This window comes from Lepidochelys kempii, chromosome 9 (genome assembly GCF_965140265.1).
Source record: "Lepidochelys kempii isolate rLepKem1 chromosome 9, rLepKem1.hap2, whole genome shotgun sequence".
Classification (NCBI taxonomy): Eukaryota; Metazoa; Chordata; order Testudines; family Cheloniidae; genus Lepidochelys; species Lepidochelys kempii.
The window spans coordinates 60,166,336-60,191,315 of NC_133264.1; the positions used below are offsets into that span (position 1 = coordinate 60,166,336).

The following is a 24,980-nucleotide window of genomic DNA, read 5'->3' on the forward strand; positions in this document are numbered from 1 at the left end:
TGCAATATTGGAGACTTGGATTAGGATGGGTTAGAGAAGATGAATTTCTGTCTGGCTTCTCTCAGTCCGAAGAGAGAACCACCACGTAAAACAAAGAGCACAAAACAAAAGCCTTTCCACACCTCCCCCCACCCCAAAGATTTGAAAATATCTTGTTCCTTTATTGGTCCTTTGGGTCAGGTGCCAACCAGGTTAGCTGAGCTTCTTAACCCTTTACAGGTAACAGGATGTTGCCTCTGGCCAGGAGGGATTTTATAGCACTGTATACAGAAAGGTGGTTACCCTTTCCTTTATATTTATGACAGATACAGAGGGACCTAGACAAATTAGAGGATTGGGCCAAAAGAAATCTGATGAGGTTCAATAAGGACAAGTGCAGAGTCCTGCACTTAGGACGGAAGAATCCCATGCACTGCTACAGACTAGGGACCAAATGGCTAGGCAGCAGTTCTGCAGAAAAGGACCTAGGGGTTATAGTGGATGAGAAGCTGGATATGAGTCAGTAGTGTGCCCTTGTTGCCAAGAAGGCTAACGGCATTTTGGGCTGTATAACTAGGGGCATTGCCAGCAGATTGAGGGTTGTGATCATTCCTCTCTATTTGACATTGGTGAGGCCTCATCTGGAGTACTGAGTCCAGTTTTGGGCCCCACATTACTAGAAGGATGTGGAAAAATTGGAAAGTGTCCAGCGGAGGGCAACAAAAATGATCAGGGGACTGGAACACATGACTTATGAGGAGAGGCTGAGGGAATTGGGATTGTTTAGTCTGCAAAAGAGAAGAGTAAGGGGGGATTTGATAGCTGCTTTCAACTACCTGAAAGGGGGTTCCAAAGAGGATGGATCTAGACTGTTCTCAGTGGTAGCAGATGACAGAACAAGGTGTAATGGTTTCAAGTTGCAGTGCAGGAGGTTTAGGTTGGATATTAGGAAAAACTTTTTCACTAGGAGGGTGGTGAAGCACTGGAATGGGTTACACAGGGAGGTGGTGGAATTTCCTTAAAGGTTTTTAAAGTCAGGCTTGACAAAGCCCTGGCAGGGGTGATTTAGTTGTGGATTGGTCCTGCTTTGAGCAGGGGGTTGGACTAGATGATCTCCTGAGTTCCCTTCCAACCTTGACGTTCTATGGTTTGATTCTATGACTATGTCCATGCCAAGGTCCAAGCTTCTGCAGTTTTTGTTGGGGGTCGGATGCAGAGAGGAAGTATGGTTATCATTTTTAATTTAAATTAAATCTACCTATTTTGGGCCAAAGGAATTTTGCTCATACTCATGCTGTTGCTGCTCCGCCTTTCCCCACTGCAAAAAATCACTGTTGTGCAGGGACCAAGACAGGAATATTTCGGGTCAGGATGTAAATGCTTTGGAAAATTATAGAGACAAGGTGGGTGACTTAATATCTTTGAAAGAGACAAACTTTTGAGTTCTATAGGCACTCTTGTTCAGGAAAAATAGAGCATGGGAAAATAAGAGTTAAACAGAAATTATAATTTCTGTAATTATAGATATAATAACTACCTGGTATAATTAGGACTTCAGGTGTATTAGAACTTCTTTTTGTTTTTCAGCAAATTAAACAGAAGCAACCTATTTTTGCATTTTCATTTACTATCCTAGTCCCGGTACTAGCAATGGTCAGCCCTGTCTTTCGGCAAAGATAGTTTGAAGAACAGGAGTATCAAAAAGATCTTTTTATTTAGTACATTCTTAGGGCCGGGAAAGTCATTTTAATATCAGAGAATACTTAATGAATTGATGCCTGCTCAATATAAAGTGTTATGAATGCTTTAGAGGACACACACAATCTCTTAGGAAGAAAGACAACAGTTTCCAGAAGCTGACAATGGACAACAGGGGATGGATCACTTGGTGATTACCTGTTCTGTTCATTCCCTCTGGGACATTGGCCACTGTTGGTAGACATGATACTGGGATAGATGGACCTTTGGTCTGACCCAGCATGGCCATTCTTATGTTCTTAGCTATAGATCCTGGATTCCTGAACAGCTATTTGAAGGATTTAATGTAATGAAGGATTTAACGGAAAACTCATTTCGCCCACCCTCCTTGCTCTTCAACAGCATTAGACCATTAAAGAAGATCAACCCCCATTTCAGCGCAGAAACTCCAGTGTAGCCAAGTCAACGATGAGAAAGATAATTAGCAAGTTAAATGCTCAGTTCTTTATTCAAATTATGTTTAATAATATTGAGCTATAAGAAAACAGTGGCAAAAACTGTTAACAGCTGGCTTTTTCATTATCAACGTAGGTTTGTTTTGCATAGCATTTTCAGCTTAATGAAAGCTGCCTGAGTTTCCTGTCATTTTTCAATCCTATTTCTATATTATGCTTTATCAGCCATTGGCTAGCAATTCGCAGGATTGCAAATGAGCTCTGAATATTTTAGGAGCCACTGGGTTTCAGGAATTAATGATGTGCCTGTATTTTATGACTGTGATTCAAGTTCCATTGGCTAACCAGCCCCAGAATTATATGTGCATGCAGAGGGAATCCTTGTTTATGGGACTGTTAGAGTCTTGCTGGGAGCTATGGGCTGCAGTTCCAAGCCAAGTATGAATAAAACACCACAGGGATTCTTTTTTGGCTCTGAAGTTTCAAATATTAATAGGGTATCATTTTCATGACAAGTATTGCAACAGGTTGTGAGCACTTTGTTATAAAACATTTTCTCTTAGTGGAATCACATATTTTAATGGAAATGTGATGTCATTTAAATTATTGATATCCAAAAGCACAAGTCCACTGTGTGTCCACAGATATTGAAATAGTTTCAGATGGGCTCTTTTCTAGCTGCTCCCATGTCTGTTAGATTGCATTCCTCTCCATAAATATTACATCAACCAGCACACCAGGACCGATGTGGCAGCAAACCAGCATTTAGCGTAATAGGCAGCAAGTGGAAGCATGATTGCAAACTGTCTCAGTTCATCTAAATGGTCCAGGCTTCCACACAAAACCTTCTAGTTGTGGTTAGCCACAATTGACTTTTTTCTTTCTCTATAATATTAACAACCCTCCTTCAGAAATTTGACAAAGAGTTCATCTAATGTAGGGGTTGGCATGTACCCTAGGGAGTCAGAAAGTCTCCTGGGAGAGAATGTGGGCTGGCTTTTGCTCTTGCGCCATGGTAAATCTATAGCCAGTGGATTTGCTCTGGATTTACACCACTGTCTTTTTGTTCTATGTTTGCACAATGGGCTCTTAGGTGCCACTGCATTACAAACCATAAATAATTATAGCTGAGAGTGCAGTTTTGTGGGTGTGGTGGTGCGAGGGTTGTGTTTGTATTTCTGACATTCGAGACTGTGGCTAGACAGATTGACCAAGGTGCACACTCTGGCTAGGGGCTGTAAGCCTTCTACAGTGCTGCATCTCCATTGGATCGGGGAGCAGCATAGCAGCATAACACTTCAGAGTGTGTTAAGATCAAAGTTTGTTGTATTTACCCATCTGCCAACCCGAGTTTTCTCTGTCCAAGTTTTGAAGCGTCTTACAGCACACTGCATACGCGCTTGCTACACTGCTTTAAACTTCCTCATGCTTACTTAGAAAATAAAAATCTCTCTCCATCTCCTGTTCACTGGTCCCATTTCAGAAAAGATTTCCCTTGCTTTTGGGCCCACCCTTTCAATTAGTCACAAGAAAAGACAACATTTGGGTTTCCAGTGTCCCATCTCAATTCCATCCCTTGACACAGCAGCGTCAGTACAAGGCTGTCTAGGTGCTGGACAGGAATCAAACAGTCCCCTCACCATACATTGCACTTTGAAAATGTTAACCTCTAGCTCTTTATAAATACAAGAGGATTAAAGGGTCTGAAGGGCTTATAACGGTATGTCGAGAGAATCCAAAGTGACCAGTCAAAATGTCGGCATAACCATCAAAATAAACAATCTCTCGGGAATCTCTATCTGCTTTAGTTGAAATCCTGCTTTCTGTTATTAAATTGTAATTTACCAAGAACAAAATGCTAGTCCGATTGGGGAATTGGGAACAGAAATGAAGACAGCTTGTAGTTATGTCGCTGAGGCCACAACTTTTCTCCCAGGAGCCTTTTATCTCAATAACAGACACAGGATGAGGAGGGGAGAGAATGGATGGAAAATAGAGTAGTTTATTCATATCGGACAGGTTTCCCAATTGAAAACTGGATGCAGAATAGCATCTGGTGCTGCTAAAAGAGTTGTCTGAACAATGTCCAGCTAGGGACTCATTGGCAACTTGTCAACAGCCTCAAGAGATACACTGCACTTGTCTCAATCGGCACAGATTGCAGTCTTCCTCATCTCCGAAAACTGCAAACCATGAAAACTACAAATCTGAGCATGCAGTACTCTGTCTTTACCTGAGTAGCCTAGAGGTAGGCTTGGAAGGATTAGATTTTTATCGGCAAATGTCAATAAATGTCAATACCATACACACACAACTGACGAAAAATATTTTCATTGATAACAATAAAAATTTACAGATCGGCAAAGTAAGAAAAACGCTGCTTGAGAACTTATTAGAGTTTGATTTAAGAGTATTTACTTTATATATTTGACACATTATGTAGACAGTTTGTGTTTTAATGGTTGCAAAGCTTTAACTTTTTGAATCTCGGCGGTCTAAAGTAATTAAATAATAATTGCCTCCCCTCCCCATACTCTGTTGCTGTTACAGTTTTCTACAACTGTGAAAATTTAAATAAATAAAAATGAAAAAAAATGCTTATCAATACACATTGTGTCAAAATTATAAAAAAAAAGGAAATTGAATTCTGCCAAGCCTACCTATATGTATTGCTCTATGAAAGGTGGGGAAAATAAGTGTGTGATTTTTATGGGTTTTATAATGTTCCAAGGAGCCTGAAGCTATTTAACAAAAAACTGTTTGCTTTTTACTTTGGAAATATGAGGAATATAAAGTCTGGTCTGCCCTGTTTTTATTGAAGGACTCTTTGGTAACAATGTGAGATTCCTCTGCCTGCAGTTGAAAGGGAGGAAAGATGGGGAGATGTATCTTTAACATCTTTTTCTTCCAGGTGTGAGCAGGACATTGGAGTTGTATACTGTAGCTATTAACATAAGTGCAGTGTGTTTAGTGTCTTGACTCTCACTTCAGTTTCCCATGCTCAGCATCTTTTGATGTCATAACAGAGCTGCCAACCCCAATTATTTTAAATCACGTGCCAGGTCCCAAAAAAACCACGACATTTTAAAAATATGGTGTTCTTTTTATTTGCCTTCTGGTTTTTGAGCCTATAGGGGTCATGTTTTTCAGCTTTGTTCTGCAACACCAACGATTAGAAATTTATGTGTTTAAAAAAAACCTTATATAATCTCATGACTCCAGGAGCTGGGGCTTTAGAAATACCCCTAATATCATGGGGAAATTGCAAGAGTTGGAATAAGTTCTTCTGATGTGCATAGAGTTTTCCAGGAAAGTCAGGGGAGTCAGACTCAGTTTTGTACATTAAAAGACAAAAAGAAAAAAAAAATCAAGGCAGGGTTAAAAACCTACCTCCCAAATTCCAGGAGGTGCCTCCAGAGGAGGCACAAACACAGTCCCTCCTCTGGGCTGATGACCTTTAAGGGTGCAGGCTGCATTGCCAAACCCTGTGGGCCACTTGTAGTGTGCTGCCCTCTAGCCACCCATGAAAGTTACTGTAGTTGTCAACCTGGGATAATGAAATAACATTAACTTTGGCTTAGAAGCAGATTATTGTGCCTCCCTCTTCTACATGAAGCAGCATTCCAGCATTCTGTGGTAGCTGCATATGGCCCGGGTGGAAGCTGCCAGTGCCCAAAGCCGTTAATGTGTGTGTGTTTTGTCATCAATAATGTTCTGAGATGTTCATAATCCGTGGAGCTGGTTCTCCAGCTCTGCTGATGCTTATGCTCTCTTTCTTTCTTTTTTTCCCTTCATTCCTTCCCGTTTCTGTGCTGGCAGCAAACCCTGGAGACGAACCTCACCAACCTGGTTAAACGCAATAGCGAACTCGAAAACCAGATGGCCAAGCTGATACAGATCTGCCAGCAGGTGGAGGTACGTGGTGGCAATGCTTCATAGAGCGGGGGTCTGTGCTGGCTGAGGGGTGTGTGCATTGGGGGCGTGATACCTGCCTGCAGCATGGGAACCCTGAATGGGGGAGAGGGGTTATTTGGGGTGATGATTGGGGGGCAACGGGGTGAAATTTGGAAAGGGATCATGCAGGGGAAAGCCGTGGCGTGAGATGAATGAGGCTGCAGGATGGTGTCCCAAGGGCAATGGCAGAAACCCCATACCTTGATTAATTTAAATCTAGGCAGGACAGACTGCTGGTAAATACTATATTACAATGAGCAAACTGCACTAGCTATGGGGGAGGTAGCTTAATAGCACGTTCCCTCTAACCGAGATTGTTCTGTGCAATTCTCCCATGGCAGCTGGATGTTGGGAGGTGGACGGTGTCAGTGATGAGTGGGGGCATGCACTGCCTGACCACTGTGGGTGCGTCATCCTCTCAGGGTGTAGGGGGATTAGTTGACACAGGGAGGTGTAGTTTACATCTCCTTGCCCCAGGTTGGGCCAGTCTGGCCCAATATAGCTAGAGTTGTGAGCCGGTAAAGTGTCTGAGACAATTTCTCGGGAGAAGATAGTTTGTCTGGAGAAGGGAAAATGGAAGTGGCTGATGGAACATAAACGAATAATTATAACTGTACTGTGGAGAGGAGTATGGAGTAAGCAGCATGGGGTCTGCACTGGAGTCTCTGCTCTTAACTGCCTTTGTAAGTGCTGTGGAGGAAGCAGAAACCCGTATGCAGTGAGAGCTGGAGAGACCGTATCGTAAAACACCCCTGTTAGAGGACAAACAAGCAACAATCAATGAGATGAGAGGTAGTGTAGATAGTTGCAGGGGGAACACCTTCCAATCCCGATCCTACAAGGTGATGTGCACATGTGAACACCTGCTATTGCAGTGGGGCACTGTGAGAGTACAGGGCCCACATGTGGGCTCAGGGCTCAAGTGGGGAAGTACGAAAGAAGAAGGAATTCTGTGCTATTTGGAATTTGAGTGCTGCTGCATGGACACAGACAGGCCTGTGTTGCTTGTGGGTGGTTACAGTTGTGATGGGTTGGACCCCCCTTTCTGGGGCACCACCTGATGTGCTGGGGTCTCACTGAGCCCACCCTTTCCACCAGCCTGGGTTTCCTAACCCTGTTTTTGCTGTGCTAGGCTCTCAAGCCTTCTCCAGCGTGCGCATGCACGCACACACACACGAGCACACACACATCCAGCTGCAGAGACCGACTGAAATCAGCTCCTCCTTTGGGGTATAAATCCAAAATAATATTGTCTCGCGCTGTGTAGAAATATCTGCACAGCGCAATCTCATAAAAATGCACCCTCTCCCTCAGTGTGGAGAGAGATATGCACAGCTTTTTGCGCCCTCTCTCCCCCAAGATATGAATTCCACAAACTGGGTTTTGGAATAAATAAAAACAAGTTTATAAACTATAAAAGATATATTTTAAGTGATTATAAGGGATAGCAAGCAGAACAAAGCAAATTTATTGAGCAAATAAAACAAAACACGCAAACTAAACATAATACACTACAGAAACAGGTTAAACATAGTAATTTTGCACCCTAAATGTTGTTTAGGTAGGTTGTAGAGTTTCTGTAGCTCAGAGTTCCAGTTATATCTCTTTACAGGCTAGACCCCTGTTCTCAGCCTGGACTCATCCCTTGCCTTCCCATAGCTTAGTTCCTTGGTTTCTTTGGAAGCTTTCAACCGTCTTCCTTCTCGGGTCGGCAGGCAAATGGAGAGTCCCAATTGCCTTGCTTCCCAGCCTTAAATAGAATTTACATAAGGCGGGAAGCCTTCGTTTCCCAGTGGAAAAGTACCAGTAATGTCCCAGGTGGTATTCTGTACCAGGTGACCTTATCACCTGACCTTGCAGTGTCAAAGCAACCATGAAACAAGGTTTATTTGCAAATGTCCACAGGAAGGAACTTCAGGGAAGATGGGAGATCCACATCTTCGAAGGTTCATTGTTTTTTCCTAATGGCCCTTTAAGACTCATTGCTTTCCCAAGTACACACACAGTTGTAATTGTTAAATAGACAATATTCCTAACTTCAGATACAGAAATAATACATGCATACAAATTGGATAAATACATTCAGTAAATCATAACCTTTCCAATGATACCTCACATGACCCGTCTTGCATAAAGCATGTCTTAGTTATGCCATATTCATATCATAACCATATTTCTATGAAGAATATGGGGTGTAATATCACAATGGTGTCTATGCCGCTAACTGATTATAGAATCCTGATAACCGTCATGGCTGGGCTGGGCCACTGTATAGGGTTGCCAATTTGCTAATTGCACAAAACTGAACATCCTTGCCCCGCCCCCTGCCCTTCCCCAAGGCCCTATCCTGCCCCACCCCTTCTCTGAGGCCCCGCCCCAATTTACTCCATCTCCACTCCCTCCATTGCTCACTCTCCCCCACCCTCACTCACTTTCACTGGGCTGGGGAAGAGGGTTGTGGTGTGGTGGGGTGAGGGCTCTGGCTGCAGGTGTGAACGCTGGTGTGGAGCCAGGGATGAGGGGTTTGGCGTTCAGGAGGGGATTCTGGGCAGCAGCCAAGGGCTTTGGATTGCAGAAGGGGGCTCAGAGCTGGGACAGCAGTGTGGGAGGGGGTGCGGGGTGTAGGGTCTGGGAGGGAGTTAGGGTGCAGGAGGGAGTTCCAGCCTGGGTCAGGGGGGTCAGGGTGAGGGCTCCAGCCGGGCGGCGCTTACCTCAGGCAGCTCCTGGTCCATGGCTCAGAGGGACTAAGGCAGACTTCCTTCCTTCCTGCCTGCCCTGGCTCCGCATGTCTCCTGGAAACAGCTGGCATGTCTGGCCCGTAGGTGGAGGCACGGCCAGGCGGCTCTGCACTGTGCATGCTGCCCCCCTTCTGCAGGTGCTGCCCCCGCAGAGCCAGTGCTCGGGGCGGGGTCAGCAATGGAGGTTCCCTGATTGCCCCTGTGCCTAGGGGCCGCAGGGACATGCTGACTGCTTCTGGGAGCTGCATGGAGCCAGGGAGGGCCGGGAGACTGCCTTAGCCCTGCTGTACCACTGACTGGAATTTTAATGGACCAGTCAGCAGTGCTGACCAAGGCTGCCAGAGTCGCTTTTCATCCGGGCGTTCCGGTTGAAAACTGGATGCCTGGCAAACTTAGCACTGGAGGGGGCTGATGACGGCTGGGGGTAATGAATGGCACATGATCTCACAGTGTGAAGCTCTAGCAGAGTCAAGCCAGTGCTGTATTGGGATATATCACTTACGAAGTGGTTCCCAATCTTTTTACAAAAGCGACCCTCCCCCCGCCCACTGCCTTTTGTCTCTTTCTGTGACCCAGCATTCTATAAATGCATCCTTTGCCCTGGCATCACAACACTAGTCCTGACCTCGGCCCCCTCTGCCCTCATCCGGCCATGGCAGCTCCTGTCCCACAGTGCTCAGCCAGATGCCCCACTCCAGGTATTGTGGCCTGGTTCATGGGGTCTCAGCACCACTCAGGTTTGGCCCGGTTACCCCTCCGCACCAGGCTGGGAGAAGTATGTGTTTGCCTAGGCCAGGGCCCAGGAATGGGTTACAAATGGATGTGACAACTAATCTAGAAACTTCCAACAACCCACTGTTTGGAAAATACCAAATTAGGTCACTCAGCATCCTTTGTCTGACCCAAAACCTGTTTGTCAGCTTTGTTGTGGACACAAATTTCATACATGACTTCATAAATATTGCAATGATTATGAAGATCAGGATGACATAACCTTTTGTTAGCTATCTTACATTATATTCTCTCTGGATAAATACTAGGAAAGCAGTGTGCTAGGTGTAGTGAGTTTGGCAGGGCTGTTAGGAGCCTTGACACAGAGCAGTGGCTCCTTTCCCAGCTAGTACCAATTGACCTCAGTGTCACACAAAGGAGCTTGGGAGGGTGGGGGTGGAGGGGATACAGGGAATTGCTGGGCAAGGTGACAGGGACTGCAAAGGAGGAAGACTGGGACTAGTAATAGTTGGGGGAGACTGAGACTAGGAATGGCTGGGCAAAGAGACTGAGATGGGGATCAGACTCCTGGGACTTGGAAGTCAAGGAGAATGATGGTGGCTGAGATGATGGCCCAGGAATGAGGAAGAGACAGGAGTGGTACAGGGACAGGCTGGGGCAGAAGGGGTCAAGTTTGAGGGAAAGAGGCAGAAGTCTGAGCCCATTAAAGCACACTTCGCTCTAGAATCTGGAATGAAACCCAAAATTCCTGAGTCTCACTATTTCTCTGCAGTCAGCAAATATCTGTGAAACCCACTGGCGAAGTTTATGGCTCACCTCTCTCTAGTGGCTGGTCCACACAGAGGATGACAACCTACTATTACTATCAGTTACTCTTAGTTCAAGTGGCAGAGGTCTGTGCAGTGGATCTAAAGGTTCCAGCCCTGCTGATGAGCCAGGTGGTTATACCTTTTCAGTTTTCTGTTTTAAAAACCTAGGACATTTACACGGAGATCATTATTGTGGTTGCAAAGTCAAGCACTCAAAAGTTAGGAAATGTCAGAATTAGGGAAACCTTAATTCTACCCCCTTGTGCATGTGCATCATGACACCATCTTTAATTACATGATCACATACTAGTTTTTCCACACTAGTTTTTCCCCTGGCCTCATTCAGTGCACAGAATGGACCTGTTCTGGGGATGAATCAAGGGGGGCACTTTTCTTGATCTGCTCCTCACAAACCGGGTAGAATTAGTGGGGGAAGCAAAAGTGGATGGGAATCTGGGAGGCAGTGACCATGAGTTGGTTGAGTTCAGGATCCTGACGCAGGGAAGAAAGGTAAGCAGCAGGATACGGACCCTGGACTTCAGGAAAGCAGACTTCGACTCCCTCAGGGAACGGATGGCCAGGATCCCCTGAGGGACTAACTTGAAGGGGAAAGGAGTCCAGGAGAGCTGGCTGTATTTCAAGGAATCCCTGTTGAGGTTACAGGGACAAACCATCCCGATGAGTCGAAAGAATAGTAAATATGGCAGGCGACCAGCTTGGCTTAATGGTGAAATCCTAGCGGATCTTAAACATAAAAAAGAAGCTTACAAGAAGTGGAAGGTTGGACATATGACCAGGGAAGAGTATAAAAATATTGCTCGGGCATGTAGGAATGATATCAGGAGGGCCAAATCGCACCTGGAGCTGCAGCTAGCCAGAGATGTCAAGACTAACAAGAAGGGTTTCTTCAGGTATGTTGGCAACAAGAAGAAAGCCAAGGAAAGTGTGGGCCCCTTACTGAATGAGGGAGGCAACCTAGTGACAGAGGATGTGGAAAAAGCTAATGTACTCAATGCTTTTTTTGCCTCTGTTTTCACTAACAAGGTCAGCTCCCAGACTGCTGCGCTGGGCATCACAAAATGGGGAAGAGATGGCCAGCCCTCTGTGGAGATAGAGGTGGTTAGGGACTATTTAGAAAAGCTGGACGTGCACAAGTCCATGGGGCCGGACGAGTTGCATCCGAGAATGCTGAAGGAATTGGCGGCTGTGATTGCAGAGCCATTGGCCATTATCTTTGAAAACTCGTGGCGAACCGGGGAAGTCCCGGATGACTGGAAAAAGGCTAATGTAGTGCCAATCTTTAAAAAAGGGAAGAAGGAGGATCCTGGGAACTACAGGCCAGTCAGCCTCACCTCAGTCCCTGGAAAAATCATGGAGCAGGTCCTCAAAGAATCAATCCTGAAGCACTTGCATGAGAGGAAAGTGATCAGGAACAGCCAGCATGGATTCACCAAGGGAAGGTCATGCCTGACTAATCTAATCGCCTTTTATGATGAGATTACTGGTTCTGTGGATGAAGGGAAAGCAGTGGATGTATTGTTTCTTGACTTCAGCAAAGCTTTTGACACGGTCTCCCACAGTATTCTTGTCAGCAAGTTAAGGAAGTATGGGCTGGATGAATGCACTATAAGGTGGGTAGAAAGCTGGCTAGATTGTCGGGCTCAACGGGTAGTGATCAATGGCTCCATGTCTAGTTGGCAGCCGGTATCAAGTGGAGTGCCCCAAGGGTCGGTCCTGGGGCCGGTTTTGTTCAATATCTTCATAAATGATCTGGAGGGTGGTGTGGATTGCACTCTCAGCAAATTTGCAGATGATACTAAACTGGGAGGAGTGGTAGATACGCTGGAGGGGAGGGATAGGATACAGAAGGACCTAGACAAATTGGAGGATTGGGCCAAAAGAAATCTGATGAGGTTCAATAAGGATAAGTGCAGGGTCCTGCACTTAGGACGGAAGAACCCTATGCACAGCTACAGACTAGGGACCGAATGGCTAGGCAGCAGTTCTGCAGAAAAGGACCTAGTGGTGACAGTGGACGAGAAGCTGGATATGAGTCAGCAGTGTGCCCTTGTTGCCAAGAAGGCCAATGGCATTTTGGGATGTATAAGTAGGGGCATAGCGAGCAGATCGAGGGACGTGATCGTTCCCCTCTATTTGACATTGGTGAGGCCTCATCTGGAGTACTGTGTCCAGTTTTGGGCCCCACACTTCAAGAAGGATGTGGATAAATTGGAGAGAGTCCAGCGAAGGGCAACAAAAATGATTAGGGGCCTGGAACACATGACTTATGAGGAGAGGCTGAGGGAGCTGGGATTGTTTAGCCTGCAGAAGAGAAGAATGAGGGGGGATTTGATAGCTGCTTTCAACTACCTGAAAGGGGGTTCCAAAGAGGATGGCTCTAGACTGTTCTCAATGGTAGCAGATGACAGAACGAGGAGTAATGGTCTCAAGTTGCAGTGGGGGAGGTTTAGATTGGATATTAGGAAAAACTTTTTCACTAAGAGGGTGGTGAAACACTGGAATGCGTTACCTAGGGAGGTGGTAGAATCTCCTTCCTTAGAGGTTTTTAAGGTCAGGCTTGACAAAGCCCTTGGCTGGGATGATTTAACTGGGAATTGGTCCTGCTTCGAGCAGGGGGTTGGACTAGATGACCTTCTGGGGTCCCTTCCAACCCTGATATTCTATGATTCTATGATATATGGTGAAGGAGGCTGTTGTCGTTTGTTGCAGAAGTTGGATAACTTCTAGTGAATGAGGCAGGAGGCTGCAGAAAGAGAAGGGATGGTTGGATGATGAAGGTAGTTGAATACTGCCCTGGAGAACTGGATTCTGTCCCTGTCTTTACCACAGAGCTCCTATGTGATTCTGGGCAAGTCACATAAACCAAACTTTTCACAGGTGGTCACTAACTGTGTGTTCCTCATTTTCTGGGTACCTGACTTGATACCCTGGGGTCTGAAGTGCTGAGTGCTCACAGCTATGACTGAAGTCAATAGGAGCTAGGCTTTGAGCATACAAAGTGCTGTATAATGCTAAGTGATCTCAAAAATCCAGTCCTAGATTTCTCATTTTGTGTCACCAGTCTTTAGTGGAGGCTTTTGATGTTAATCTGTACTTCAGCCCGCCACCTGTAAGATATCACCACCACTCCTCTTACAGGAGGATTGGATACCGTAGTGATGAGTGCCATGAAAAATTAATAATTTTGTCTCCAGAGCAGGGTTTGAACAGTGCGCAAAAAGTAAGGCAGGGGCAACACCTTGAAGAATGTGGATAACGTGAGATATTGAAAAGCTGCTCGTTGAGTGAGCACCATCTATTCTGTGCACTGAATGAGGCAGGAGTCCTATGGAAAAAATAGCATGTGATAATGTAATCAAAGACTATATTATTGTGCATATGCACAAGGGAGCAGAATTAAAGTTGCACAGGGAACCTTAATTCTGGCATCTCTCCGCTGCTGAGTGCCTGACTTTGCAACCTTGATAATGTTCTCTTGATGTATTTTGAGTGTGTATAATTATACGACTACATTTGAGACACTAGAGAGAATGAGAAGCAGAGTGATAAAGATGGTGAGAGGATTGGAGCTCATGGCCTAACAAAAGAGAGATGAAGGCAAATGAATACGTGCAGCTTGGAGAAGCAGGGACAATGGGTGAGTGATAACTGGAAGTGCTTGAAAGGGAATGACATAAAAGGGGCAGAGGTTGAAGGTGGTGAAATGGGTGGGGAATGTAAGCCGGACCAGTGGTCTGGAATTAAAGCAGGATGGGTTTCAGTTGAAGTTGGTCCTATTCCAGGAGGGAGGTCGAACAGCATTTGCCAAGGGATGTAGATGCAATGGAGGCATCAATATAGGAGGTGTCTGAAAGCAAAGTAGCAAGACTGTTTACAATAAGCGCAGATGAGAACATCCTTCCGTAGTGAAGGAGGAGACGCTACGTGACCCAGGAGAGCCCTTTCCAACAAGCCGGTTCCTCTGTAATTCTGCGGCTGTCCTATTTCAGCTGCTAACACTCGCCCATCAATCGGCAGGCCTCTTGCCACGATTATCAGTAAATATTTGACGTACCTGGCCCCTTTGCAAAACTATTGAAACCTTGTGGGAAACAAAAGAAACAGCATCTGCTTAGGCCGAGCAGTCTCATCATTTTCCTCACAAAATGAAGGGGATTTTTTTGTTTGAAAACAATGAAAAGGCTGACTTAGTGGGAGGTGACAATGCAAGTGAGAGCGTGTTTGGGAAACACACTGACGATGCACGGATGAGCAAGTGTCATACTCCAGCCTGTCAATAAACGAGTGCATTTTGTTCTCTGCAAGAGTTTGTCTGTTCTTACTGCACCTCAAACCATTGGCCTGTCCTAATCCATCCCAGCAGAGTCTTCTGATGGTGGCATGAGCATAAGCCCAGCTTCCCAGGCCTTTGGCGTATGAGGGGGGACAACTAGCCATCCCTTTGCCCTATGCACACGCCCGTGGCACTGTTGTGTGGAAGTCACTGGCAGTCATGCTAAGGCATTCAACCCTGCTATATACACTGGGGCAAAACCCCTTTTGAACCCTGTCTGTGCTATGACTGTGCACCCTCCAAACCGAGCCTTTTAAAGAGTCATTTAAAAGAATGGTACAGTATGGCATATACAGCCAAAGAGCCATGGTATGAGGCCCTTTAGGTGACTGAAGTGGGCTCTGCCAGCTCTGTGCCCTCTGATACCCATCCCCTAGAATAGAAGTCATGTCAGGGACAAAGGGAAACCTGGAAGATGTTGTGGTCCACTGTGACACACCTCACTCCCCTCAGTACTTCAGCTAGCTCATTGCAGTTGTCAGGCACCAGAGTCCAGAACCTAGACAGGGAGGGGTCAGGTTACTAACCTAGTTGGTTCATGACAAGCTTCCCTGTTCCCCTACTACCTCCTCTCTGGCTGAATCACACTGATGTCTGATGGAGTGCAGCACCGCCCCACCCCCCACTGCCAAGGAGACACCTCCTTCCCCTGCCCCAGCAGCACCTTTCCTAGCACGAGGGCAAGTGTCAGACCCACTCCAGAGAGGTCCCCGCTCCTGCATCTAGAGCTCTGCCCCATCCCAAGCCTGAGGAAAGGGACACAGTTCTGGACTCTCACCCTCTTACTCTGCTGGGTTATGCATGCCTAGGTGGGGTGGGAAAGATGGGCTACTTAGCTCAGAGGGGCTAGTTGCACTGGGGGTTCTGAGGTACTGATGCCCATTTTGGAATTAGCAGTTTGTCCCTTTAAGGAACAATAGCAGAGCAATGAATGAGACCCAACTGAGCACAGGGTCTGCGGCCCTAGGAGCATGCATGGCATAGGGTGGGGGAAATTTTTCCCACAGTCCATTTCAGATGGGGAGTTCGCTATCACCATTGGTTATCACCACGGAAGACAGCATGAGCTAGCAGCACACCTTCTGGGAGAGGACTCAGTGTTCCATGTGATCTGAAATCCTCAGCAGGGCAGGCTCCGGACACAAGGGCGGATTGGAATTTATTGGTCAAAACTGTGTTTTGATGGAAAATTGGATTCTCAATTAAACAAAATTTAAGCAAAAAAAGTTTTGCTTTCTGCTGAAAATTTCATTTTTTTCCATGGAAAGTTTCTTCTCTATGAGCCGGGATTCCCTGGCAGCTGGATTTCATCTCCTGTAATGCACCGTAGCCAGAAATTGCATGATGCAAATCATTCCCTCACCTAAAGGGGAGACCAGGGTGCATTATGGGAGATGTAGTCAAGCGGGGCAAAGTGGGGACACAAGGAGCAAAGTACAACTCCCATGAAGCACTGCAACTCCAAGTTTTAGCCAGAAAGGTCTGGATTTTGTGGTTTTGGTGAAAAGTCAGAATTTCCGGGGGAGGGAAATTACCAAAAACAAAAGGGTTTTTTTTCATTTCTGTCAAAAATTTTCCGCCCGCAGAAAATTAAAAAATGGCCCAGCTGCGCTGGATACATTTCCGTCACTGTCTTGCCCCTGAGGCATTCGGTGTAGCCTTCCTGGAGAGCCTGAGGCTGTTTCTACACTTCAAATACTCCAGCGAAACGTCACAGCTGCGGCTGTGCCGCTGTCGCGCTTCCGGGTAGACACTCACTCCGGTGATGGGACGTAATTAACCCACCTCCCCAAGAGGCGGCACCTAGGTCAGTGGAAGAATTCTTCTGTCAACCCAGCACTGTCGGCACCAGGGACTAGACTGGCATAGCTACATCTCTCAGGGGTGTCGATTTTTCATGTCCCTCAGAGAAGTAGCAATACCAAGGTAAGTTTTCAGTGTAGACCAGCTCTGAGAATCTAATCTCATTAAAATGAGATTTATTAGTCAGAGTCAAAGGTAGAGTTGTCAGGGGTCTGTTTTTTTACCCGAAAGTCTCTTCGAAAAGGGGATCTGGCAGTGTCCGGTAAAAAAAAATCCGGTTACCTTGGGTAGGGTGGGAGGCGCTGGGTCATCAACCTGTGCCAGCCCCTGCTCATCCAGGGCTGCCTCCTATCTGCATCTTGTGGGCAGGCAGGCAGCAGGCTGCAGCTCCCATTCCAGCCCTAGAGCAGAGGGAGCCGAGCTGGCACTGGGTGCAGAGAGTGGAGAGGATCAAGCGCTGAGGGAGGGGGAGGGGAGGAGAGGAGCAAGTGGAGGGGGTGGGGCCTCGGGGGTGGGGCAGGAAGATCCAGTTTTCAGAAATTAGAAAGTTGGCAACTCCTAGTCAAAGGAGGTCTGGTCAAAACCAAAGAAACGGTCTGTGTAGGGGATCTATCCGGACCCTACAGAGCTCTGCCAGATGGGTCCCCATTGTGGCATTACATGACAGTTCCATTTCTAACATGTCATCTCTCTCCTCTCTGACCCGTCTGGTGGGCAGTCTGGCAGGGTATGTCGACACTGGAGTGTTTGGGTAACTGATTGCCAATTAACTGGCAGTGGTTAACACCTCTGGAAAGGCTACTCCGGACACTACCTAGATGTTTGTTCCAGGCTACGGTACTCTTCTGCTTTCAAATATGAATGACACCAGGTCAGACTGCTGATTGTCAAGGTCACAGAATACAGATGTTTCCAAGAAATAAGCAGTAGGACGAGGTGAACTATCTTCTCCCACTCTGCATTCTCTAAACATATTGTTTTTTTTCCCATCATGCCTAAATTGATTCCTTCCTCTTTTCTCCCTCCCCTCCAAAAACATGATTATGAAACTGCACCCTCCCTGCTATCAGAAACCAAGATTAGGATTTCCATTGGCTGAATCCTGTAGCCAAACCAGCTGCAGTTTTCACAGGCAGGCCAGCAGCAACTGGAAAATGTTTTGTATTGAGGATTACAGGAAAGAATCAGAGGAAAACAGAAGATCACCTTTAATCCCATTGAAGATTAAATCTGATCTGACCTTGCTCTCTGACCACTTGATCTATAAAATTCTTTGTCTTGCTGTTTAGCAGTCAGGCCTCCTTTGTTTGCATTTCCAGGGGAAGCCTCTGTAGAATGCACACCCAATAGAAAGTGTATGCCAACTGATTAATGGTTACTCTTGGCTATTACTGCATGGACCAGGAGTTCATAAATATGGAGCCCTTGCAAATAACAACTGAAGGGAAGAAAGTGGTTAATACCTATTGTTCTTTCAAAGTGCATAACAATTAATAGTAAATTAGTTTGCTGTTTTGTTTGCTGAGGTGATTCATGGAGAGAGGCCATTGCAATTAGTTTCTTCGTAATGGGCTATTGATTTTCAGTTACTAAATTAAGCAGCAGTTCTTCAAACAAGTTCCTTTAAAAAGAATAAAGACACTGATCTACTGAAGGGATCTCGGAAATGGATTTAGGTTATTTTTGTCGATACTTCAGCAAATTTGTCATGAAGGTTATTTATCTAGTTGAGTTACATTTCCCCAGGCAGAGACACCTCACACCTGCAGTAGATAGAATGCTCCTACTACTCAGCCTCGCTATAGCTTTCAATGCAGCTGCTGACCACAAGCTGCTCAGGGACTAGCTGCAGCCACGGATGACACAGAACTATAGTGGCTCCAATCATCCCTCTCCAATAGGACCCAGAGAGTGGTGATGGGTAACTGCTTCTCATCTAGAGTCCCAGAAGGACCCCGCTGCCCTCCCTCCGCCTGAGAGCACTGGGAGAAGTGTTGAGGCTCCCCGACCAGCCAGCTCTGAAACTCTGCAGGTTTTGGCTAAATCATGTCCCTGTTCTTTGACCAGCTCCACTCTTAATCCAGGAAGGGGAGACAAGAAGCAAATCTAGTCAGGCCCTCCCCATGCAGAGGTAATTTACCTGTGACAACTGCAATGGACATTAGAGAAAGTCCTGAGTGAGAGAATGAGCAATCTATGTGAACTTGCTTTTGAATGATGCTTTGAGCTTGCTTCTTGCTCCAGTTTTACAGAGATGCAATTCCAGTGGCTTTGTGCCTTGGCACCTGTATCTCAGAGAAATTACCTGGAAGTAATCCAAGACATGCAGCTGTCCCTGTTGCCTCCCTATGGCTGGCTGAGGATAGTCTCCACAAGGGAAGGTTTTTCTTCTAATGAGCATCATTCTAGCCAGGTTCCCAGGGCTCCTTCTCTCCCTCCTGCCTGCGCCCCTCACTGTGGCTCATGACAGAGAGCATTAATAAGGGGGAATGAAGCGTGAATAGATTTTTGCAAGCAGAATATTCAGAGCAAGAGCTGTAACCTCACCAGGCAAAATGAAAGTGACTAACATTCAAAGTTTTTATAGGTCAGGGTATGACTCAAAGGCCCTGCCGGGGATGGAAGATGGACACATCTGCATATGTCAGTGTCTTCTGTTTGTGAAAGGTGGTCATCTAGGGAAATTTTATAGAGAGCTGCTGGTAGGCTCTATATGTTCAGCTTTCTGAACTGTGCAATGAGTAAATGACAAGATTTTTTGACCTTATGTTAGATCCCCAAGTGAGATCTGCTCCTGTATTAGCTATTGCTCACATTTTATAGGTTGCCTGTAAGGTCATCTGCATCAGTCCCATCTGTGAAAGGCTGGCTTCCAATCCTAAAGCTGAGTGGACTATGTGGCTGATCCTGATCCAGTAGCAGGGAGTAGATGTAGATTTAAATATTAGAGACATGTTTTAAACAAAAGACCGTCCTGCAGGGAAATGAAGGTACCTAAATCCAGGTCTTGGCCAGTGCAGAGAGCAAAGGAGGGGGCTGTGTGTGAGAGAGATTTGTTGGACAGGAGAATAGGGGAGTGAAAGTTCACTTCTAGTGAGGACTCTGACTTGTGTTTTTATTTTTATGTTGGGAAGAGGCGCTAGGTATTTCTCTGTCAAACAGGTCAGCAGTGTTCAATGCCTTTTCTATTCAGATGGACTACAGAGCCTAGATACACAACTCAACAGAATCTTTGAATTCTTTGAAATATACACCCTTGGATTCAAACTTACAACACATCCTGTCACTCCTACATAATCTGTTCCACAGGTTCCCGGTCTGCCTGAAAGCAGGATTCCCACTCTAAAGCCCTTTTCAAGGAAAACTATATATATATATCCCCCATGCTCTTCTGAATGGGTGAGATACTTTGTCAGCCCTGCCCATGGCTTTAAGTTCACCCCTGGGATCTATAACAAATTTATCTGTGATAAATTAAGTGGTTTGATATTTCTTTAGATCCTGGAAGTCTAGTCTGTAGTTTTCTACTTCATTTGGAAGTTTTAAGCTTTGTAAATCATTTCTCATAAAATCACAGTTGAAATACATTTCTCTTTCTTAACAAACTATGCCTCCCTAGCCACCAGAGGCAGCATTTGAGAAAGAACATTCAAACATGGAGCAGAAAACATCTTTGCTATTCTAGATTTACCCTTTGGGCTTGGGTTCAAGGGATTCTACCTTACAAAGTCTTCCTTGCCATTGTATAACTAGGCACCAGTGACCCCTAATTGTATTGTTCAGTCTCTTGTTCACCTTCATTCCTAAAGCCTACCCAGAAAGCTGTGTTACTAGAGTGGTAAGATAGCCCAGTTAAGTATTAAAAAGTCAGGAAATAACATTAGTGCTGAACATGCAACCTTAATTCTGCCCCCAGTGTATATAATGTTATGATCCCATATTATTTCTGTATACTCCAAGCAAACAGCATTAGTCTGAGTAATTTATCTGAAAAGTATACTGTAAACCAAGCATACTCCATGTGCTACAGGATGAGGATAACCATGCAGAAGAATTGTGAAAAATTGCTAGTTCACAGGTAGTTTTACAGTTAACTGCCTCAGCCTCCGGATTACACTGGAGAGATGTTGAGCTGCTGCTTAGGGCTTGTCTACACTTAAAAGCAACGGTGGCACAGCGCTGTCCACACTGGGATTTAGGTCTTTTCCATTGATTTAGCACTGTCTACATGGGGATTTAGGTCAGATTAAGTACGTTTCTCTGGGTGTGGATTTTTCACACCCCTGAGTAATATAACTCGGTCAACCTAATTTTCTAGAGTAGACCAGCACTTAGTAGGAGAATGTATAGTACACGCGTGTTGCGAAAATGATTAAAATACAGGTCTGAAGCTTGGTTTACACCTCAAACATATGTCGACCTGTCTATGTTACTCACACGCCTGAGAAACGTAGTTAAGCCCCAATGTAAACACTGGTAAACAATGTAAACAATGTAAACACTGTTGAGGTTACAGGGACAAACCATCCCAATGAGTCGAAAGAATAGTAAATATGGCAGGCGACCAACTTGGCTTAATGGTGAAATCCTAGCGGATCTTAAACATAAAAAAGAAGCTTACAAGAAGTGGAAGGTTGGACATATGACCAGGGAAGAGTATAAAAATATTGCTCGGGCATGTAGGAATGAAATCAGGAGGGCCAAATCGCACCTGGAGCTGCAGCTAGCCAGAGATGTCAAGAGTAACAAGAAGGGTTTCTTCAGGTATGTTGGCAACAAGAAGAAAGCCAAGGAACGTGTGGGCCCCTTACTGAATGAGGGAGGCAACCTAGTGACAGAGGATGTGGAAAAAGCTAATGTACTCAATGCTTTTTTTGCCTCTGTTTTCACTAACAAAGTCAGCTCCCAGACTGCTGTGCTGGGCATCACAAAATGGGGAAGAGATGGCCAGCCCTCTGTGGAGATAGAGGTGGTTAGGGACTATTTAGAAAAGCTGGACGTGCACAAGTCCATGGGGCCGGACGAGTTGCATCCGAGAGGGCTGAAGGAATTGGCGGCTGTGATTGCAGAGCCATTGGCCATTATCTTTGAAAACTCGTGGCGAACTGGGGAAGTCCCGGATGACTGGAAAAAGGCTAATGTAGTGCCAATCTTTAAAAAAGGGAAGAAGGAGGATCCTGGGAACTACAGGCCAGTCAGCCTCACCTCAGTCCCTGGAAAAATCATGGAGCAGGTCCTCAAAGAATCAATCCTGAAGCACTTGCATGAGAGGAAAGTGATCAGGAACAGCCAGCATGGATTCACCAAGGGAAGGTCATGCCTGACTAATCTAATCGCCTTCTATGATGAGATTACTGGTTCTGTGGATGAAGGGAAAGCAGTGGATGTATTGTTTCTTGACTTTAGCAAAGCTTTTGACACGGTCTCCCACAGTATTCTTGTCAGCAAGTTAAGGAAGTATGGGCTGGATGAATGCACTATAAGGTGGGTAGAAAGCTGGCTAGATTGTCGGGCTCAACGGGTAGTGATCAATGGCTCCATGTCTAGTTGGCAGCCGGTATCAAGTGGAGTGCCCCAAGGGTCGGTCCTGGGGCCAGTTTTGTTCAATATCTTCATAAATGATCTGGAGGGTGGTGTGGATTGCACTCTCAGCAAATTTGCGGATGATACTAAACTGGGAGGAGTGGTAGATATGCTGGAGGGGAGGGATAGGATACAGAAGGACCTAGACAAATTGGAGGATTGGGCCAAAAGAAATCTGATGAGGTTCAATAAGGATAAGTGCAGGGTCCTGCACTTAGGACGGAAGAACCCAATGCACAGCTACAGACTAGGGACCGAATGGCTAGGCAGCAGTTCTGCGGAAAAGGACCTAGGGGTGACAGTGGACGAGAAGCTGGATATGAGTCAGCAGTGTGCCCTTGTTGCCAAGAAGGCCAATGGCATTTTGGGATATATAAGTAGGGGCATAGCGAGCAGATCGAGGGACGTGATCGTTCCCCTCTATTCGACATTGGTGAGGCCTCATCTGGAGTACTGTGTCCAGTTTTGGGCCCCACACTTCAAGAAGGATGTGGATAAATTGGAGAGAGTCCAGCGAAGGGCAACAAAAATGATTAGGGGCCTGGAACACATGACTTATGAGGAGAGGCTGAGGGAGCTGGGATTGTTTAGCCTGCAGAAGAGAAGAATGAGGGGGGATTTGATAGCTGCTTTCAACTACCTGAAAGGGGGTTCCAAAGAGGATGGCTCTAGACTGTTCTCAATGGTAGCAGATGACAGAACGAGGAGTAATGGTCTTAAGTTGCAGTGGGGGAGGTTTAGATTGGATATTAGGAAAAACTTTTTCACTAAGAGGGTGGTGAAACACTGGAATGCGTTACCTAGGGAGGTGGTAGAATCTCCTTCCTTAGATATTTTTAAGGTCAGGCTTGACAAAGCCCTTGGCTGGGATGATTTAACTGGGAATTGGTCCTGCTTCGAGCAGGGGGTTGGACTAGATGACCTTCTGGGGTCCCTTCCAACCCTGATATTCTATGATTCTATGATTCTATGGTAGGTCTATGGAAGAATTCATCCTTCTACCTACCACTTCTCAAGGAGATGGATTCACTACACTGACAGAAAAACCTTTTGCATTGCTGTAGCAAGTGTCTACACTACAGCAGCATAGCTTTGCTGCTGTAGCACTCAGAGAGAAGAACGTTTCTCTGTAAAGCGTCTGTCAGTCAAGATACCTGACTCACTGTGGCCATGCAGTTGGTGCAGGAAGAAGTATTCCCAAATGTGACACCTGTGCATGTAGAAAGACACACACATATTTTTAACGGGATATCAGGGAGCAACATGGCCGCTAACTCTGCCTGGCTCCCTTGTGCATAGCCTAGTCTTATGCTTGGCTGCTCTCCTGTAACTGGGTCACAACACTGTTTACAGTATCTGGGGCACTGGGGTGGCTAGTCGCCCCAACAATCTATTCAGTAGGAGATCCCAGAATAATTTGACCCAAGTGTAGCTGGGGCTGTTCTGTGTACATGTCCTCTGGGCGCATAGCCTCCTGAAGCATTCTAGGAGAGTTATTGAGATCTCCCAGAATGCACTGGTACAGGCAAGATTAGGTGCCGTGGCAGTTGCAGATACGCAAATGTGGCTGACATGTGGGTGTGTAGTGCAAGAAGCCTCTTGTCTGAATACAGTTCAGTGAACCAGTGTGTCTCGTAGCCAGGTAAAATGGGAGTGGCACAAAGCGATTGCAAAAACATAGTAGCACTTGTAGTGTGAACAGGCCTGAGCTACCTGTGTATGAATGACTGCATAGCAGATCCTTCCTTAAACTGCCTGTTACAAATACAACCCAAAAAACCCCAAACAAACAAAAAACTACTCTGCATGCACAGAACACGATTTTCAAAGGCTCAGATCTGGAACTAATCCAAACCAGTTTACTCCACAAGCCAAGCTGCTGCTCCTCAGTGAGAGCCAGTTCCAGGCTAATAGTCAGCGATTATTCCCCACTTTTTTTGAGTGTTCTGCTTCTCCATGATAGGTCACAGCTGCCCCCACTGCCACAACTGATATATTTGTGGTGTTGGTTCCACTCACCTTATGCTCAAAAAAGATTGAACTGTTTTTGCTCAAATGAGAAAAAAAGTATTCACTCTTGGCTTCTGGACAGAGACCAAACCTGCAAAATTTCAACCCAAAATGTGAAAGCTTCAGAAATTAGATTGGAAACGGTTACACAGCCTTGCTTGTAGGGGGTGCTGGTGCCCATGCTCTAATAGAGTCAGATCTTTTTACTCGTTTAATCTCCCAAAGCGTAAACATGGCGGAACTGCAGATTTTTGCCAATGTTGCGATTTCTGATTTAGAATTGATTTAACTTGGAGTGCTGAATTTTCCATGATATTTAAGATTGCAGGGATAGTGTGATTTGAGTTGCTTGTTATGGATTGTCTCCATGGTCAGCAGTAATTTATGCAGCCCCTCACCTGATATGTCCTTTCTGCTTGTTTCAGAGTAACAGCCGTGTTAGTCTGTATTCGCAAAAAGAAAAGGAGTACTTGTGGCACCTTAGAGACTAACCAATTTATTTGAGCATAAGCTTTCGTGAGCTACAGATTATACAGGCTGCATCCGATGAAGTGAGCTGTAGCTCACGAAAGCTTATGCTCAGATAAATTGGTTAGTCTCTAAGGTGCCACAAGTACTCCTTTCTGCTAGTGATAATGATCACTAAGGGTTCTAAAGCCAGTGCAAATAGCAATGCTGATGAAGGGCATCCCAGTTTAGTGCTTCTGAGAAACAAGGAAGGTGCTCACAAACTATTCCTCCATACCATTGCCTCAAGCGGTTAATAAATCTCTGTAATCACATGCTGTGTCAAAACTATTTAGGGCATGTTAAAGACTCCATTATTCACCCCTGTCAAAAACATATGATGCCTGGAATGACATTG

The 24,980-nt window shown here is 45.7% G+C and overlaps 1 protein-coding gene across 6 annotated transcripts in view; it reads left to right on the forward strand.

The window, feature by feature from the left end:
- Positions 1–24,980, forward strand: part of MID2 (midline 2) — a 343,120-nt gene that overhangs the window by 211,815 nt on the left and 106,325 nt on the right. For all 6 annotated transcript variants that reach the window (XM_073360610.1, XM_073360616.1, XM_073360615.1 and 3 more), the window contains one exon: positions 5,952–6,047. In XM_073360610.1, the coding sequence (XP_073216711.1) occupies positions 5,952–6,047 (96 nt within the window). The remainder of the gene's footprint in view (positions 1–5,951; positions 6,048–24,980) is intronic.